Genomic DNA, 18,406 nt, shown 5'->3' with positions numbered 1-18,406 from the left:
ATTATCAAGCATAGTTAAACCTAATCAAATGCATAATGTTTAGCTTTCAGCCAACGTATTGAGAGACCTTGTTAACTCTCCAACTTATGTACTGAGAGTTTGTTAACTCTCCGGGTACTCCGTACCCCTGTGTGTCCCACACCATGTAACCCCGTTGCACACTACGCCTCCATCCTACCTTCTACGTCGGACGACTCCGACGTTATCACCTACCCGCCATCCCTAGCGCCGCGCCTTTGCCTCCCACCAATCAGAATGCCCCCGTTCAGGGCGTGGAGGCTCCTCCAGCTCCCGGCGCAACTCCGACATCTCGCGTTCCAGACGGCTCAGCCGTTCCACAGCGCGCCGCCGGGTCCGAGCGGTTTCGGCCTCCTCGCGCTGACCACGCTGCATGGTTCCAGCGTGACGGCCCTCCATCTCTCGTTGAAACTCCTGGCCATGTCCGTCATATTGTGGAGGCGATCTTGGAGCACGACGATTACCATGCCACTCCCCACCGTACGCGCGCATCCCTCCGCATTGCCAATACCTCGTGCGTTGACTTGGTCCAATGCCCGATAGTTAGGAGCCCCAAGCGGTGCTTCTCGAGGGCGTTCTGGTCTGCGTGGCGGCGTACAAGGCAACCGTTCCAACGACGACAGGTCTTCCGGGTGGCGCGGCCGCCCGCCGCGCCTAACATCGCTCATCGCCCTACATTATTGCCCAACAAGTTCCCGCTCCGCCTCGGAGACTGGATACCCTGCGACTTCCTGCTCCCACGCACCCTGACTGGGTCTCGGGTGACCGTTGTCCGAACACCAGGTGCACTTACTGGTGTAATGCACATACTGCAGCCGCGGTCGGCGTCATATGCCACGTTGTGAATCCGCCTTGACAGAGCGCTCTCCGAGCGCTCTTCATGGTTCGCTTCGCGTCTTTCGAGGTGGAGATGAATTAGGCGGCGCCCTCTGTATTCCAGCGGTTCAAGAAAGACGTCCACGCGTTGTCCAGCGAGTATTGTGTCACGCTCCATGTCAGCGCGGCTGGCTTGCTACACGTCCGTCGGTGTCGGTGGAACAAGCTCCGCATCTCGTCGTCACTCAACGGGTCGTGCAAGCCGCTGTAATCGTACAGGTCCACCTTCCCTACTTCTCTATGTACGTGTCGAAATCACAAGTTGCTGGCACGGGTCTGTTCCCCGCGTTCTCTTCCCCTCCAATGTCTGTCATCGATCCAGTATTTAGTCCTGTTGTTCACCAGCTCCACTTGTTGAGTGACCGCATCCGTAGCGGCAAACGACACAGACGCTCGCGTTTGGGTGGATCAACGACGACGAGGGCAGTCTGGACGTCGGAAATGGTTCCGATGAGAGGACTTTCGTTATTCGTCTGTCTACCAAAGCGCTGATGGTGCGTTTGATGCAACCTGCTCAGTGCTTCGTACTACATTTGGACCCCACCTATAAAACGAATCATGTGGACTACCTTATGGTACTCGTAGGCATTTCAGATCGCTCTCGCGAATTCCAATTGGTTGCGCTATTTGTAGTCTCGCAAGAGACTACGGCAGTGCTCGAGGAGGTACTGATGTCGCTGAGGCGTTTATACGTATGTATCACTGAAAAGGAGCTTGTGGCTTAGTACGCTATGGCGGACGGGGAGAAGGCCCATCGCAATCCGTTGCATACTGTGTTTGGTTGGAACCCGAAATTTCAGCTTCTCTGTGCTTTTATCATGTAATGGAAAAGGTACAGATAGCGATGAAGCCTTTTCCCTCGCTTTTAGCGACCTTTGTATTGAGAGACATATACGATCTTCACTTCGCGAGGAGCCACGACGAATTTTTGCTCATGCGGGAGACCATTTTGGAGAATTGGGAAACTAATTCTCGACTTCATTTGTGTATACTGTACATGAAGGCCCAATGGCTCGAGGGTCCGTTCAGTACGTGACAGGCATACGCGACTCCTATCGGCTTTGCTACTACGAATAATGCCGCGGAACATTTAACGCCGTGTTAAAGAGGAATTATACTCTCAGACGTCGTCTTCAAATGGAGCTTCTTCTGCGAGAGTTTGCTGCGTGTTGCCAAGATCACTCGCCCAGCTCGAAGCCATTCCTGTTCGAGATGAAACCAGCACCTACGCCCATACGGAGAGTGAAGGAGTTGACACAAACTAAAATGTTGCTCATCGGGGGTGGCGATGAATTGGATTTTGTGAGTGCTGGAGAACCGAATATCGTTCGTGTGATGGCGTTCTCACCAACGCGCCTTCCGGTAGCCCCTAACAAACGCAGCAAGGAAGGGATTGCTACGTCGGCTCAAATGGGGGCCAAATACGCTCGGATGGAAGTGTTGAAGTAGCCCTTGGGGGATTGTAACGGGGTAAGCGTTACCGTAACTAACTTACACTATAGCTCGCAATAATAACACCAAATCTTAGGTTTGTGTCAAATTCAACTCTGATTTATTTAGGACCAGGGTGGCTACCCCTGGCCTCGTGTGAACCACTAAAATACATGTCTACACCTGATTGCTCAATAAATGAGTCTGGCACCTCACTATTAACCAATCAGATGATGACGTCTTGGCACACGCTACCCGTGTGCCACTTTATCTACTTATTTAATAACTAAAGAAATATCTACCTACTGATGTAATTGGGTTGGGCCCATTACTTTACCCTCCCCTCTAAGTTGCCCTTACGCAACGTAAGCGCACGGAACACTTTATCTACTTATTTAATAACTAAAGAAATATCTACCTACTGATGTAATTGGGTTGGGCCCATTACTTTACCCTCCCCTCTAAGTTGCCCTTACGCAACGTAAGCGCACGGAACACTTTATCTACTTATTTAATAACTAAAGAAATATCTACCTACTGATGTAATTGGGTTGGGCCCATTACTTCACCCTCCCCTCTAAGTTGCCCTTACGCAACGTAAGCGCACGGAACACATTTGAAGAAAATTCAAAAACCCAACGGAGCGAAGATGCGGAGGACAACACGACGCAGTCAACGGGCGTCAGCACCACCGCGATGCTGGTGACAACAGCAGGCGTCGACACACTAACGGCGGCGGTGATCCAGACAGCCGAGACACCGGCAGAGCCGACAGTCACGAGGATCAGTACCGGAAGCACGCGGTCGCGCGTGATGGATGACGCTTTGGTTCCCTGGAACCTGTACGACTTGTCAGGAGCGGAGAATCCGAATACTCTCGACACTATGGAGAACCACTTCCGTCGCTTCCGCGCGACGCGGAAGAAGTACATCGAAGGCGCTGATCGTGGGGACTTCGTCGCTGCTGGTGTACCTTCACCCGACGATGGAACCGGATGTCGCGTGCTGGAGAAAGCTATGCCGACTGGTTGGCGTATTGCGAGGAGATCCTCGCGGATCATTCGATTGAGGAGCTGCGCGTGAAGGTCTCCAACAACGCGTGGGATAGGGATTAACTCTGCTTCGTGCACGTGAGAGAGGGATGTGAGTCCTGTGGTACTTCAACCCGTCCGACGTAACGCAAATGGAGGGAACATCTCGCTAAGCGGCCACTCAGCGGAGAAGCGTCAGGATGGATCGGGAAGCACCCTGTCAAGTATGGATCAGGCGGCTAATTGCGGCAGCTCACGCCGACGTTGCACGCGTCGGAGCGCGGCATCGCTGTCGCCTCCTCGTGTGAATCGTGGGCGTGGGCGTGGGCGTTCTCGATCTCGTTCACGGTCTCCGCGTGGTGACCCGCAGAATGCTTATTCGCAAGTAGCCTGATGCCATACGCGTGGATCACGTCCGGAACGTCGCGGAGAAGGTTGGCGCGGGGCTCCCACGTATCATGCTCTGGAGGATAGCCGGGCCAACGTACCAGATAGCGACGCGCGGTCGGGGCCGCGCGAGAAGTAGGACTACTTAAGTTACGCTGAGCAGCCGAACTGTGGGGATCTTCGTGGTCAACGATACGCTCCACAATCCAGCGCGCATCACCCACCGAGTCAATTATCGGTGGTGGGCCTTCACGGTGAAACGACGTACACCCTGTACGTCCAGGGCGAAGTGGAGACAGCTTCGAACCGTGCGTGGGACGCTCAGATTGGGGCTTAGCGGGCGGAAGATCGTGCCTGGCGGGTTGAGCAGATTGCGTCGAAGCTTCGGCAGTCGAATCGGGAGTTTTTATCTCGCCTACAGGGATTGCAGACGCCTGTGCTTGGCTCTGCCTAGCAGGGTGATCGTCCGCGAGAGCTGGGGCTGACGGGTCTCTGGCGCGTCAGGGGCGTCGGGATGGTCGCCCGACGCATGCTTTGTCTTCTGGATCAAGTAAGGCATCGTCACAGGGAAGTACCGCTTGAGTCGCCCGACGTAAAAAGACGGGTGGTGTATAAGTGGCGACGGGATGTCCAGGGTGTAGGCGTCGCCCACAGCCTTGATTACTCAGGGATCATGAAGCGTGGAGAAAGTTTGTAGGCGCCCAGGTTGGTTACGACAGAAGCGCGGATTCCCTCGGTCGGTAGGAGAACGCGATCTCCTATCTTGAATACATTCACGTGCTTTCGACCGTGCTTATCTGCTTGTTCCTTTTGCTTGTCCACAGCGGTCTGCAGTGCGTCGCGGACGAATCTTGAGACGGATTGCCTCTGCATGACAAATTCCGCAACTGTCGAGCGGTCAGCTGGAAGAACCTAGGGTTTCGGTGTATAATTGGCCGTGGTAACATCCTGCTCGCGAGCCTTGCTGCCTGGATCGATCAAGTTCTGCGATGTCCATCTCGTTATCGGAGATGTGGTACGCCGAGGAGTCTCGATGGTCTGCTTGGACGGAGGGCGAGTCAAGGGGCTCACACTGGCTACACCCGAAGATAACCCTGAAGTCAAATGCGCCGGCAGGCCTGTTGACACCAGTGAGGTTATGGTGCGCGCTGAGACACTGGCTCACGTACCGGTGAGGACCACGACACGGACTCGTTGTCTGCAGGACTGACCGCAGCATCAGCATCCATGTAGACCGAAGGAGATTCTACCCCCGCGAAGGGTGGAGCCGCCAGCATCCGCGGGTGGCCCACGGCGAGAAGGGCCGGGACACGTGAGTGTCGAGCGTTGCTCACAAAGAATGGCGTCAGGTCCGTCGAAGCGGGCTCGGCGTTGCTGAGCGCGAATTCAGCTAGCGGCAGGAACGAGCCCCAGCCACTGTACGAAATCGTGTAGCTGCGGAGAACGTCTTCAAAAACTCGGCTGACGCGTCCTGTTTGTGCATCCGACTCCGGATGAGCCGTGGTCGACATCGGCAGTTTAGCGCCCAAGCGCTCGAAGAGGCGTAGTCAGAATGCGAATGTAAACCACGGGTCGCGGTCAGATACGATAGACTCCGGCAGGCCGTGGTGACAAAAAATCACGTCGACAAAGTGGGCCACGGACTCTTCCGCGGTGATCGAGGCTGCCACAGGAACGATTTGAACTATGTTGCTGAAACGATCGACGAACACAAGTACACCCGTACGCCCGGCTGTATCGGGCGGAAGACCGAAGATGAAGCCCATCGAAATGGAGCGCCAAGCTTCCGTGGCGATCGGAAGAGGGCGCAATGGGGCCTGAGACGTCGAAGACGGTTTGACTCGCTGGCAAGTTCACATGTGCGGACCCACTTGCGTACCCACTTCTACATATGTGGCCAATAGAAGTCTCTCGACAGTGCCGCGTACGTCTTCTCGCGACCCTAGATGTCCTCCAGTCGGGGTGTCAGGGTACTCGTGGATTATACGCGCACGTTGATCGGTGTCGTTTGGGACGACGACCCGAGGTCCATCGAACCTGTCGATGTTGTACTTCAGCAGATTGCCGTCCAGTCGATACCGATCGATCTGATTACGCGTCGTCCTTGACAGGGCACTTAGCGTAGCACTACTAGGAGCGCAGGTGTTTCAAGATGGCACCGTATATAGGGCCATAATCGTACGCTGTTGCAATCTCGTCGCCCAGCGGGATCGTGGGCGTGGTCAGCGTCACGTTGATGCCTGACGACACGCAGACCGCCCATTCGTCGTCGTCCTCATCAGCCACCTGATGTCCTAGCGCTTCACGGGGATCGTAGTTCGGGTGCCGTGACAGCGCGTCGGCGAGAATGTTTTTCTAGCCCGGCTTGTATTGAACAACGAAGTTGTACTCGGAGAAGAAGGACAGCCAACGGACCATCCGTTGCGATAAGTGAGGGCTTTCATCGCTGTCAGCAGCGATGTGTGATCAGTGTAAACCGCAAACGACTGTTCACCGAGCAAGTGCACTCTGAATTTGATCAGAGCGTACCGCATTGCCAGGAGCTCCTTGTCGTGGACTGGGTAGATCTTCTCGGCTGACTTCAGTTGCCGCGACGTATAGTTGGTAACCCGTTCGTGCTCATCATCATCAAACTGCATCAGCGCACAGCCGATGGCAGAATCGTTCGTGTCACAGACGACGTAAAATGGCTTCGAGTCATCAGCAAGTTTCAAGATTGGCGCAGACACCAAGCTCTTCTTCGCCGAGACGGATGTAGCTTGGGGGTCTGATTTTCACTCCCAGGTCGCGTCCTTCTTCTGCAGCGAGGACAGCGGCTGGATCAACCCAGCGTAATTCTTCGTATACTTGTGCAAGTAATTGGCCATGCCAAGCCACTGACGCAACTCAGTCGGCGTTGGCCAAGCACAGATAGACGAGACCTTCTCGAGATCTGCGCGCACACCGCTCTTGCTCACGTAGCATCCCAACGCCGGAATTTTCGGTGCACAGAAGACACATTTCTTCAGGTTTCCGTAGAGCTTGTTCTCTTGCATCACCTGGAAGACTTGCATCAGGTGTTTCAGATGTACTTCCACGGCACTAAGGTTGCCCTCGGTGCGGCTGTGCACGAAGATGTCGTCGAAGTAACTCGGCGTGAAGTCTCGGAGCGGACGAAGCACATGGGAACCCACGCGATTGAAGGTGGCAGGCGCGTTCTTCAGACCCTGTGGTATCACGAGCCACTCCCAGAGCATCCCGCTCGGTGTACTTACGGCGGTGAGAGGCACATCACATGCTCTCATCAGGATCTGATAGAATCCATAGGTCAGGTCGATGGCGCTGTAGATAACGCTGCCAGCCATGGAGTCCAGTACCATGTCCTTCCGAGGGATCGAAGTCTGCGCGGTGATAGTGGCATCATTCAATTTGTTGAATGCGTGAACAATGCCCCCCATGTAGCTTTCTTCAAGCAGAACGTTGGACTTGAATGGGGCGAGGTACTCCCGCGCACGTGACACGCCTTTCGGCGGCCCTCGAAGAATTCATCGATCGCTTTCACTTGATCATGGGGAAGTGGTCATTGTCTGGTGTCGCAGTACGCTCTGTGCACTGCCTGCATCGTTGCTGTTTTGTCCACAGCTGTGACGTGGGACCAGCCTTTTGGCGCCACCGAGAGGTGTGTGAAGACCTCTCTCACGTCGAATCCACGTCGACGCTTGACCGATTGGGCCAGCCAGTCAATCTCTGGCTAATATCGCGCAAGTCATGGGGTGTCCTTGATGCATTCAAACGAATAATTTATCTCGATCACCAAGAAGCCGTCCTTGCTACAAATGCCGTCGAGTGTGTACGAAAAGGACACGTCACGCCGCGCAACGCAGCGAGCCTTACCACCTGCGAGTTTAACTTGAATTTCGCCCGGACCATTCCGAACGCGGGCGCTCTTGGGTAGTACCGCCAAACACGTCGCGCGAGATAAGTTGTGGGCTCGAAGGTTGGGCTGCCACCGGAGGGCCCGGTCCTTGGCTAACGCCAGTAGGGCGCCCCGCAGCTACTGGCCCTGGTCGTTTTGTTAATGAGCGACCGAGGACTGTTCCGCGTCGGCGTGCGCGACGGCGGAAGCTGGCGCGCAGCTCTCCGCCGCGCGGTGATCTTTCTTCCCACAGCGAAAGCAGATGAGGGAACGATTGTTTCGCCCAGCGCTACCGCGGTAGGACCCGCGACGTCGATCGCTCGACGTTTTGATGGCGTCGATCTCCATGGGTTCGGGGGTAGGCTCTCGGGCTTCCACAGGTATGGCTGCGGTGTACGATGCAGCGACCATGTAATCCTCGCGAATCGCGAGTGCAAATGTCTCCTCGAGAGAGGAGGGCTCAGCTCTGGTAAGCCAATAACGCGTCATCCCCTCGCGCATGCCAAACACAAATACGTGGACTTGCGAGGCCATGTCGTTTGGCTTGGTCATGATGCATGATGTCAGATGTCGCGTCTTCTGGACGTAATCACGCATGGACACTTCCCTTGCCGAAGAGCGACGAACTCTGCACGAGCGCAAGACTCATCTTGCGGGAGCTCGAACGCGAGGCGCAAGTTGCTCTGATGAGTTAAGAAAGCCTCGGCGATAACAAACTTGCCAAGGGTCCATCTTCCTGGCTATCCGGGAGAGGAGGAAGTTCACCTTGGCGGATGTGCCTCGATGAGTCGCGAGGCGATCGCGATGTCGATCTCGCGGAACCACCGATTTAGCGGGAGCCGGTTTTAGCCGGCGCCAGAATACGTAGACGTCTCCAGCTTGACGATATTATTCTAGGATGGACGCGAGGGCGTTGATACCCGCCGATTCGCATCACCAAGCTCGCGTTCCATAAACCCTTGTGCTGCAAGACGTTGCTGGTCGGGCGTCGCTGAGCTCAGCAGCGATGCGTTTCCTCGAACGAGGCATATGCCATAACGTGGGCATTCTTTGCCTACTGCCGAATTTTCTTTCGCTCGAGTCGCGTTGGCACGGAGCTCACATAAGCCCCTGTCTCGGCCAGGCCCCTGTCTGTTGGAGGTCCTGGGTGTCTTTCCACCGATGTAACAGTAATTTGGTGGATCTGGTGCTGTTTCTCAGATGGTTTTGTGCTGTAATCATCGTTTTCTTCGGGCCCAAGGACCAGTGTAGAGATGATGGAGCCCTCGTCGTGGATGGTTTCGGCAATATAGGATGTCGCTATAGTTTCAAAAGTCGAGGAGTTCTCATTTACAATATCCTCGCAAAGATTGCCATTGCCTTTGCTAGATAAATACCCAACCGCGTCGTCCGCCACTGCTGCCCTACACACGGTGGTGCTGGATGTCGTAGTCGGTTCAGTGGCATCGATGGCTTCTTCGTGAGGCTCGCCCTCCGAGTAGGAGCTCCCTTCCACATTTCCTCGCATCCAGATCGATGCTGCATGATAGCTGATTCAACTGCAGCTCTAACCATTAACGTCAACGCCCTAGCAAATTAGCTGGACCGCGTAAGAGCATTCCACTCGCCAGGAATAAGCTTGTATGTTCTCAGTTTGCGCCATTTACCGTAAGCTGACATTAAGCGATTGCCGAATCGGTCAGCTTGTAGCCGCATCATCATGTTTCGAGGCATCACATCTCCTGTGTCTAATTGGATAATCGGCATTAATGTCGTCGCCGATACGCAAGACGATCGTCGACCGATATCCTCAAGTGTCTCCAAAATCGAACGCCCTAGAATAATACTCAAGTCTATCCCCAGCATAAAGAGACGCCGAGGAAGGTTCTGAGGCGACAAGTCCCGTCATCGTTGGTCTGTAGGTGCCGGGCACAGCGCGGCACTGGTGAGGCCGAGGCCGACTGAAAGGAATGATGTTTGTCGGGGACATGACGACCCCGCACTATTGCTACCTTCAGGGCACATCGAATCTTCGCTGGTCCAACCTTCAAAGCACATTTGATTTTTGTCGCTCAAACCATCGGTGCACATTATTACGACCGAAGAGCGGCCACATGGGTTTGGGCTCCATCAGACAGGCTGCAAGGGCTGCCCTTTAACTGCCAGTGTGTTTTAAATCGGGTATGAGTTTGTGTGATATTCATATCGGTAGTGTGTCCTTCACGTTTCCTCACTGTATGACCTTATTGGACCTGTGCCAAAATCACAAGATATCTGTGATTTTCCCATGAAACTTTATAAAATGGCCTCTATGCTTATTGAGGGATGCAAAAGAGAGCGTGATGTGTCAAGTTTATAGGCGGCTAAGAATCGCCTGAAACGGCCTGTAGGAGAGTACATAGCTCTCGAACATATTTTGCTTACCATGTAAAATATGTTCGAGAGCTATGTACTTTCAAGCTGGTAAATAAAAAATGAGGGCCATCATGGAGAGGATTCGGATAAAAAGTCTATGTCCGGATAAAGAGAAAGCCGACAGCCAGTCACTGCTGTACACTCTTCATTGGTCAAGGTTCCACCAATAAAATGATACCATTAAGTGCTCACTGAGGCACACTCCGCACTCTGTCGCCGACAGCAACAGCCGCGGCTCCTTCGTCTATTTTTCAGTCTTATTACGCAGAGCTCCTGATGCCCCGACATCCTCCTCACCTAGCCAACTGGTTCGTACTGTCTTCCCCCCCCCCCACCTCTACGACGTCGAAGCTCATGGTGAGCACCTAGTACTACTTCGAGAATTTCTGGCTCGATTCCAGTCGTCGCCACTGTTTTTGATTCGGGGTGAGGATTCGTGAGCGTTGCTGTACCAGGTTTGTTTGCTGTAATTCGATGTGGTATTGCTAATTGTGATGTACGTATATGCATTACAGATGTATGCTCCTGGCTTCCTATAGTTCCAAAGTATCGTAGTCCCAGGCCCAAGCATGTCTTGTCGATCGGGGTTTTGACAGTACCGGCTTGGATGTGCTTGTGGTGGCGCACGATCCGGTAGTTAAGTGCACCAGCAGCGTTAATGTCATGGGGGTGCTTGCAGACGGAGGTTGATCCCCGCGACGTATTATTACGCTTGCGCAGGAGCCCAGCACCTCTGTATCGGCTTGCTTACCCAATGCAAGAACTCTGTCGTGGAAGTCGCCAGCGCTTGGGTCTAGAAAGAAGCCTTCCGCAATGAAGAGTTTCATTAATGCGTCAAGCTGTTTTGCGCTCGAGTGCTGCTGCTTTGGCGCAGCAGCAGGCCAGCAAGCCTCCTGGACTACCACCAGTACCACGTCGTGTGCAAGTGAGTGACGGAGGTTCATCGACTCTTGGATGGAATGCTTGGCTCTTGTTCTTGATCTTGATTCAGCTGACGTTTGTCACTCTGTTTGCCGCCCTCTATTTTAGCTTCTAGGATACCCATGCGTTCATTTTGGCGCTTCACTAGCTGAACTAATTGGTCAATCACTCTACGTTGGTCTTCAATGAGCGTGTTGTCGTGGCTCAGCTGCTTGGGTGGTGCGGTGTCTCTGTCGTCTATGGTCAGGTTCGTTTCGCAGGCAGCGCCAGAAAGATGGGTCGACCAAGCAAGCAAGTCCGCAAGCGACGATCCTGCCAGTCGTACACAGACCTGGTCCAAGCGCTTCGCCGCTGGCCCCTCTGGGTGGGCCTCCTCAGCTGCGGATAGCGGAGAAGAAGGTTAATCCGTTAACAAATCAAGGACAGACTCACGTTGTACTTAACTTGATTCAGCTTGAAGCACGTTGCGAATAGGTACGCCTGGACAGCTTCGATTTTCTCGTGCGTCTGCGCGTCGAAATACTGTAAGTCCTTCAAAGGCACCGTAGCGGTGGTGCTGTATCCAGTGAGAGCCTTGCTAACCTTGCGATCTTCGCGGCTTGTGTTGAAGATGTAATTGCAGCCCTTGTTCGCTGTGTTCATTTTCTAGGCACCACGGTCGAAGATCCAGCGATGTTAGAGGCCATCATATCCACGTGCTGTGCTCCGCCCCGGCGAAACGAGTGGGACTTAAACGCTAACGACCGTAGTTGCGGGGTGCAGCATTCCTCAGTATGTATGGACGGATCGGAAATCTGTATTGGGAAGAAAAGAATACGTCCTAAACGAGTCCTAAAATGTCATATTTGTCCTAAAAACATCTCCGTTGCTTATCTGCTACTATAAATCTTTAAATTTATAAAAATATCAGTGTTCTTTAATTAGATAGACAACGTGCCGTGTCCTATTATTCGAGGCTTCTCAGACGGAGGGATACATATTCGTATTGATTAATTCGCTCCAAAACCAAGTAGCTTGTGCAACTGGCTGTTGCGAATAATTAGTTTAAGCAGAATAATTGATTGGAAAGGCCGATTAACACACGAAATAGTCACTGTAGTTAATCCGAGGACCGGCAGTGCCGTTAGTTTTCCTCCAGCAAAGTCTGTCCATGATGGACTACATCGTCCGGCGCAAATGCGAGAAAACCGTCGATTCTTATACATGTGTAAAAGATTCTTTCAACTTACCGGTACATGTATTTAAAAAAGCTCATCGACGAAGAAGAACTATCGCACCTGACTTGTAAACATAGCATTTAGAACAAGATTGTGCCGGACTCGGTATAAAAATATGAAGCGTACCCTAATGAGTACGATCTCTGTTTGTTAGTTCAGTGGATAGCTGTAGCTCGGATAATTCAGTACTGTACATGTACTTAACAGCGTTGTCATATCGCGCTGATAGCAGACTCCCAGAGACTCTATACCGAGTATTAGTATCAAATGGAATGCGCGTAAACACATCATTTTAGAGCAATACTACGTAGTATTACTTTTTTACGTGCTCTACCGATTACCACGGTACGCAGTAATCGTAAGTATTATTATGTGTTGACAAGTCATGTCCTCTTTTACGCCACAAAGTAACGGCATGACGAGCAATCCCAGGATCTGACCAAGTTGAAACCACAAAGCTCGCTGTAAAGCCTGCCTAATTTCCATTCCGAAACATTCGTCGTCGACAGCAACAGAGTTTCCCCGAGCCAACCCTGCGAGTACTATCACCAGCATGGGGTCGTCCAAGCTCGTGCTACTTGTTGCTGCTGCCATCTTGCTTGGTGTTGCTAACTGTGCAACCAGGCAGGTCGGTATTTCAAAAGGTGTCTCCTCTCAAATGGAGCACACAACATCGGTAAGCGAGAAGATTGATAGCGACGAAAAACCTTTTCTGAGATCTCTCAAAGAAACCAAGAGCGGCGCGAATGAAGAGAGAGCTGTTAATTTTTCTTTTTTGAAAAATTTGAAGAAGAACGTACCAGGAGCGGAGGCTTTAAAAAAGGCAGCGGCCGCAAGATCTGTCGCAACACAAGCGAAGAAGGCGAAGAATATGAAGCAAGCCGATCTGTTCAAGCTGTCGGGAATGAGAGATCATGAGATATTCCCGAAATTTCAAGAGTGGAGACAGATGGAGAAAACGTCGGGAGAAGCTGTAAATGGTGTTTTTCAGGCGATGAAGTCGAGTGGGATGACGAAACAGGAAGCCATCGCTATTGGCAACCAATATGCACGTTGGCTTAGCGTCTTTTAGTGAGAGCTGGCACATTCGTGCATTACTTGTTGCAGTAGTCGGACAGCCACAAGTTTGTCAGACTTTCTCTCCCCCCTCGTCAGAGTGATTTGTACATGTACATGTAGCTGTTGCTGCAGTACATGTACCATTTTTTCCTACATTAAAGAAGAAGAAAAGCGTAACTTTTTTTGGGTTGTCCTTGCAACTTGCGTGTAACAGTCTTAAGAGAAGGTCTACGCATCGGTGTACATGCCTTCGCTTTTAAGCAGCTGACTGATAGCAGTCACCAACTCACTCTGCGCGATATCAACACTTGGGTCCGCAATTTTCTGCATCAACAGACGATCCAAATGCTGGCGGATCGACTTGATCAGCACGCCGATACGAGCCACAGCGTTGAATCGTATATAGCCGTCAAGTGTAAGTAAATTCTTCTCGTGGATGACTTCTAGGTGGCCTCCAAACAGCAAGAGCGCATACGGATTCACCATAGTACTCTCACGTACAAAAATCTTGGAGGTCTGCACTAATTCCGTGTACAGCAGCCACGGCGAATCGTAGTTGTTCTGGGAAAAGTTACACGACGACGGGTGCAGAAACACACGCTCGCGCTGACCAGCTTCACTTGCAGAGCGTACGAAGTATCGGATCTGCTTGGCGTTGTGATCTTCCTCCACTACACCGTGTGCAGCTTGGAAGTACTTTTGCTCTGGGTACACCACTTGCGCCACATTCGCGTACAGACCAGCACAAAGTGCAGCCTTGATGATACGAGGCGCCTTCGAGTTCTCATTAAGGTGATCAGCGCTTGATGATTCGTAGAAACCAATATTGTCCAATTGCTGCAAGTACTGTTGCTTCAAGTCCAAGATCGACTCCATCGTGTCGTACGAGAGACCGATGTCACGACAGAATCCACGCTTCGACTTCTGTCCACGCAGAGGCGAATACCGCTCGACTAACTTCCACAGCAGTAAGTGGTCGCTCTTCCAGCTGCCACCCAGTTCTTTCTTGAGTGCATCCTGTTTAGCACGCAGCTCCGGGTCCGACATGCTCATCAAGAACGGGTTCCGACTAGAAATACAGGCAGCGATGATAGCGACAGGTTCGATGCAGCGTAGAATGGATCCGTACACCAGGAACTTGCCAATGCGAGCATCCAGCGGCAACATAGCCAAATGGTTACCCAGCGGCGTCAAGATCACTTCTTCGTCATTGTTGCCACGAAGCTTGTTCTTTGGCGACTCGCCTACGGTTCGGAGCGCTGCGATATCGACCAGTTCTTGGACAGCAGCATCGATGGCATCTTCCTTAGGCGGCTCGATCGCTTTGGACAGGAACCCCTTGATCGAGCCAAGTTCCAGTTTCTTAATCTGTAGACACAGTTGTTCCAGAGACACACGATGGATCTCAGCAGACAATTGCGCGTCCATGGCAGCGAACCGCTTGCGAGAAAACAATCGATAGCATGTTCCGGCCTGCACACGTCCAGCTCGACCCTTTCGCTGGTCACAGGCAGCACGAGAAGCCCAGCAGTCCAATAACTGAGAGCGTCGAGCTCGGTTGTCGTACACCATTTCCTTCACCTTTCCAGAATCGATCACAGCCGTAATGTCGTTGATAGTGATAGATGTTTCGGCGATGTTTGTGCTGACAATGACCTTGGTCTTCCCTGAAGGCGCAGACTTGAAGACCATCGCCTGATCAGCTCCCGAGAGGGAGCCATGCAGAGGCAGAGCCCAGACTTTGGATGAGAGCCCACCATTGCCATGTGTCAACATCTCTATCAGACGCTTTATTTCAGCAGTGCCAGGTAGGAAAACGAGGATCGCTCCACTGCTCTGCGACTTGTTTAGAACGAGATGACGCACCAGATGCAGGATAAGGTCGTAGTCGATCTTGGAATCATCAACACGCGCTGCAATCTCCTCTGACGTCATCTCGGACAGTGGTTTCTGCTTCTCCTCTTCGTCTTTTCCATCCTGTTTCTTGTTCTTCTTCTCCTTCAGCAAATACTTGGGCACTTCGTAGCGAGACTGGTCCAGAACTTCTTCCAGAAAGTTACACTCGACCGGATAGGTAAAGCCAGGGATGTCCAGCACAGGACACGGCGTGCTTGGAATCGATGAGAAATACTTGACAAACAGCTCGGAATTCATCGTAGCACTCATCAAAATCACGCGAAGGTCTCGACGTTGAGGTAGCAAGTCACGGAGAATCGACAGCAGGAAATCCGTGTCCACATTGCGCTCGTGAACCTCATCAACAATCACATGTGAGACTCCTGACAGCTGTCGATCATTGAGCAAGCGTCGAAGCAGGACACCAGTCGTGCAGAATAAAAGTCGCGTGTTTGACGACTTCTTGGCGTCCATACGGATCTGATACCCCACCACGTCAGCGATCTCTTCGCATCGTTCTTGTGCCACACGAGTGGCTACACCTATAGCGGCAATACGTCGTGGCTGAGTACAGATGATGTTGCACTCTCCGCCAGCCCCACGGTTGATGTACTCATCCAGGATAAACTGCGGGATCTGCGTCGTCTTTCCGCAACCTGTGGCGCCACAGACGAGAACAACTTGGTTGTTCTGCACACACTTGATCACCTGGGTCTCTTCCTTGCCAGCAGGAAGTTTTGCACGAGCAGCGAGCATCTGCTGGAAGTTCTGTTGACTGTCCTTCGCTCTCCTCGACTGGAGCAGCTTCTCACTCGCACGGCGAACAGCTTCCACGTCTACGCGCTTCGTCTGGGTTTTGTTGTAATTTCCAGCAGTGCCGCCCTTCTTTTTCCGATTTTTAAACTTGCTTGATGTCGCTTTAGTGGAGATTCGAGCAGGTTTTGCTGCAACCTCCTTTACAACCGACGGCTTCTTTAATAGTTGAAGTCTGGGTGGACTGCTAGCCAACCGCTTCTTGTCTTGCAAGTAGGTATCAATCGCGACGTAGATGTCGTACAGCATCGGCTCACCTCTGGAATAAATGCAGCTCTTGAGTGCTTCTCCACACGCCGCAAGGAGATGAGGCTGGTGTTGGGCCTCCGTCGATGTTAACGCCAGAAGCGGCAGTTCGTACGGATATTTGGACGTACTAGGCAGATAAACATGCAGGCGGAGCGCGTCGGTCACCTCAAATTCAAGCAGCTGAGCGTCTTCCAGTGCCGAGGCTTTGAACTTCTCGTCATAAATAGCCTCCAAGGCGAAAATCTCGTCTTGTCGTTGGTCGAACAGCTCGTCAGAAGCCTCGACAGCTCCGTCGATCTCGTCCAAACCGAAATGTCTTTTGACATGTGGGAAGAGCTTGTCCACGAGAGCGAACAGTGTAGCCATCGAAGGAATCTTCAGTTCTTCGTCACTCATATCAGAATGCTCCTGTACAAACTCAGTCGCCACCGCCGCAGCGTCGTGACGATCGTAGCCAAACTTCATCAGACGCTGCACAAGAACAGTCGTACGAGGTGACTGCTCTTCAGACGAAGCGCTGAGTACCACATCGAGTTGCGTGCCTTCCGGATTGAATTTCTTCGGCAAGTCTCCTTCAGGGATGTTCAAACACAGCCAGTCAAAGATCGCAGTCATACGCGCATCGTCAGCATTCTCATCGCCCACCGTGAAGCCGCGTGGGAAGTTCTGCAACGCTCCGTTGGTCTGCGCTGGGGTAAATCCGATCGCTTTAAGTCTCTGGGTCGCCTTCTTCCGGAACTCTTCTTCTTCTTCCAGTTCTTTCAGCTCCAAGTCGTTGTCTTCGTCCAGTCCAAGTGTTCCCTTGTTGTTCTCCTTCTGCGTCTCCCCTAGTCGCCTCAGAATTGCTTCAATGAGTTCTCTACACTGCGCACTCATCATGACCTGCTTGGGCAGATTGGCTCTCTCCCTGTTCTCCCTCGATCGTTGCTTCTTGTTCCTCTCCTGAGTGCGTGCAAGTTTCGCTGATTCAAACTCTTTATGAGACGCAAACTTCCTGTCCATCGTCAAAGTCATCAGCTTCCCATTTGTCTTCTCCACAACCTCCTCTTCGACATCTCCGCCCCAAAAATCGATGGTCTTCTCGTCTTTAGACTCAGTTTTAGTCTCTTTCTCCTCCTTTTGAGCCCTGATCCTACCTTTCTTTGTCTTCGGACCTGACCCTTTATCTGCAGGACTATCCTGAGAGCCTAATGCTAGCCACAAGTCTCGGTACGGGTCCGGTAGCTTCCTCTCGTGTGGCCGCAGTGGTTCGACGTGCTTAAGCGCCAGCAACGCGGCGCAGTGCTTAGCCTCCTCCTGCGTCTCGAACTCTTGCTCAGGGCAGAAGCTCAGGTCTTTGCTATTGTCCTTGTCGTCCGGTAGAACGCAGCGCATGCGGAACTTGGCTGAGTCTTTGCTCCGGGCTCGCGCGTAGAAGGCGTTGCGGCGCTTCTTGGACTGACAGAACTCGAGAAGCAGCTGCATGGGAGTGCGCTGCCACTCTTTGCATAGCACGCCCTGGCGCATGGTGTCCCCCTTCGACACGCTCACGGTGCCAGCACCGCGCTGCCGGTGGCCTGGTTGGCGCTGACGCCCCATTCTGGTATGTCAATCTTGGAAAAGTTGCACAGCCGATTCAAAATATTGTGAATAAAACCAAATTTGCCGAAACCTTTCCTGACATTTTATCAATATTTGTCAGATGTTGCCAGCAATGTAACGGGGTGCGTAGCCCCAAGTGTACCCCTAGTTACATGAAGTGTGACACGTCATACTTCGGGACAAATGGTACATGATACCAGGGCCAGCCATTGGCTGATGACATTGCTTTTTTTTGGTGAATTCTAGTTTGTATATTTACGTCAAGCTTAGCCTACCTAAAAATATATTCAGCTTACAACTTACTTTAAATTGGTCACTTCGCTCCCTTAGGCAAAGGGGTCAGTGAACTTCCGTTCACTGAGAGTTTGTAAGCTCTCGGAAGCCAACTTCCTCTAGCGCAAGGTGCTGTGTGACCCCGTCACACTTGGTAGCACTTGTAGACAATCCACGCCACCGCGGGTAGACTACCTGAGCTTCTCTGAAACTCGTTGCCAAGGATAGGAGCGACTTCTCCCATTTGAAGGCCTCACAGCTCGAGTCGGTTCGGAAGATGGCTGGCATCTTCAGTATGGAGGTTCTACAAAGCCTGGTGGCTTCGACACTGGCCGAGCAGCTCGAGCGTACCAATGCGTTTGACG

The 18,406-nt window shown here is 52.4% G+C and overlaps 3 protein-coding genes across 3 annotated transcripts; 1 reads left to right on the top strand and 2 right to left on the bottom strand.

Annotated features, from left to right (window-relative positions):
* Nucleotides 1-222: 222 nt before the first annotated feature.
* Nucleotides 223-1,012, bottom strand: PITG_08319 (uncharacterized protein; the record flags this gene model as incomplete). Its single annotated transcript, XM_002903669.1, has 2 exons — nt 223-432; nt 764-1,012. The coding sequence occupies 2 exons, from the start codon at nt 1,010-1,012 to the stop codon at nt 223-225; spliced, it is 459 nt and encodes a 152-aa protein (XP_002903715.1).
* An 11,711-nt stretch (nt 1,013-12,723) lies between these two features.
* PITG_08317 (secreted RxLR effector peptide protein, putative) lies at nt 12,724-13,242 on the top strand (the record flags this gene model as incomplete). The annotated part of the gene is made up of 1 exon (XM_002903668.2): nt 12,724-13,242. The coding sequence occupies one exon, from the start codon at nt 12,724-12,726 to the stop codon at nt 13,240-13,242; it is 519 nt and encodes a 172-aa protein (XP_002903714.1).
* A 215-nt stretch (nt 13,243-13,457) lies between these two features.
* PITG_08316 (ATP-dependent RNA helicase, putative) lies at nt 13,458-17,765 on the bottom strand (the record flags this gene model as incomplete). The annotated part of the gene is made up of 1 exon (XM_002903667.1): nt 13,458-17,765. One exon carries the CDS (start codon nt 17,763-17,765, stop codon nt 13,458-13,460), a length of 4,308 nt encoding a protein of 1,435 aa, XP_002903713.1.
* Nucleotides 17,766-18,406: the final 641 nt, after the last annotated feature.

The sequence above is a fragment of the Phytophthora infestans genome, genomic scaffold (assembly GCF_000142945.1).
Source record: "Phytophthora infestans T30-4 supercont1.13 genomic scaffold, whole genome shotgun sequence".
In the NCBI taxonomy this organism is placed as follows: Eukaryota; Oomycota; class Peronosporomycetes; order Peronosporales; family Peronosporaceae; genus Phytophthora; species Phytophthora infestans.
Note: the sequence above shows the minus strand (reverse complement) of the source record. Positions and strands in the feature narration are given on the sequence as shown.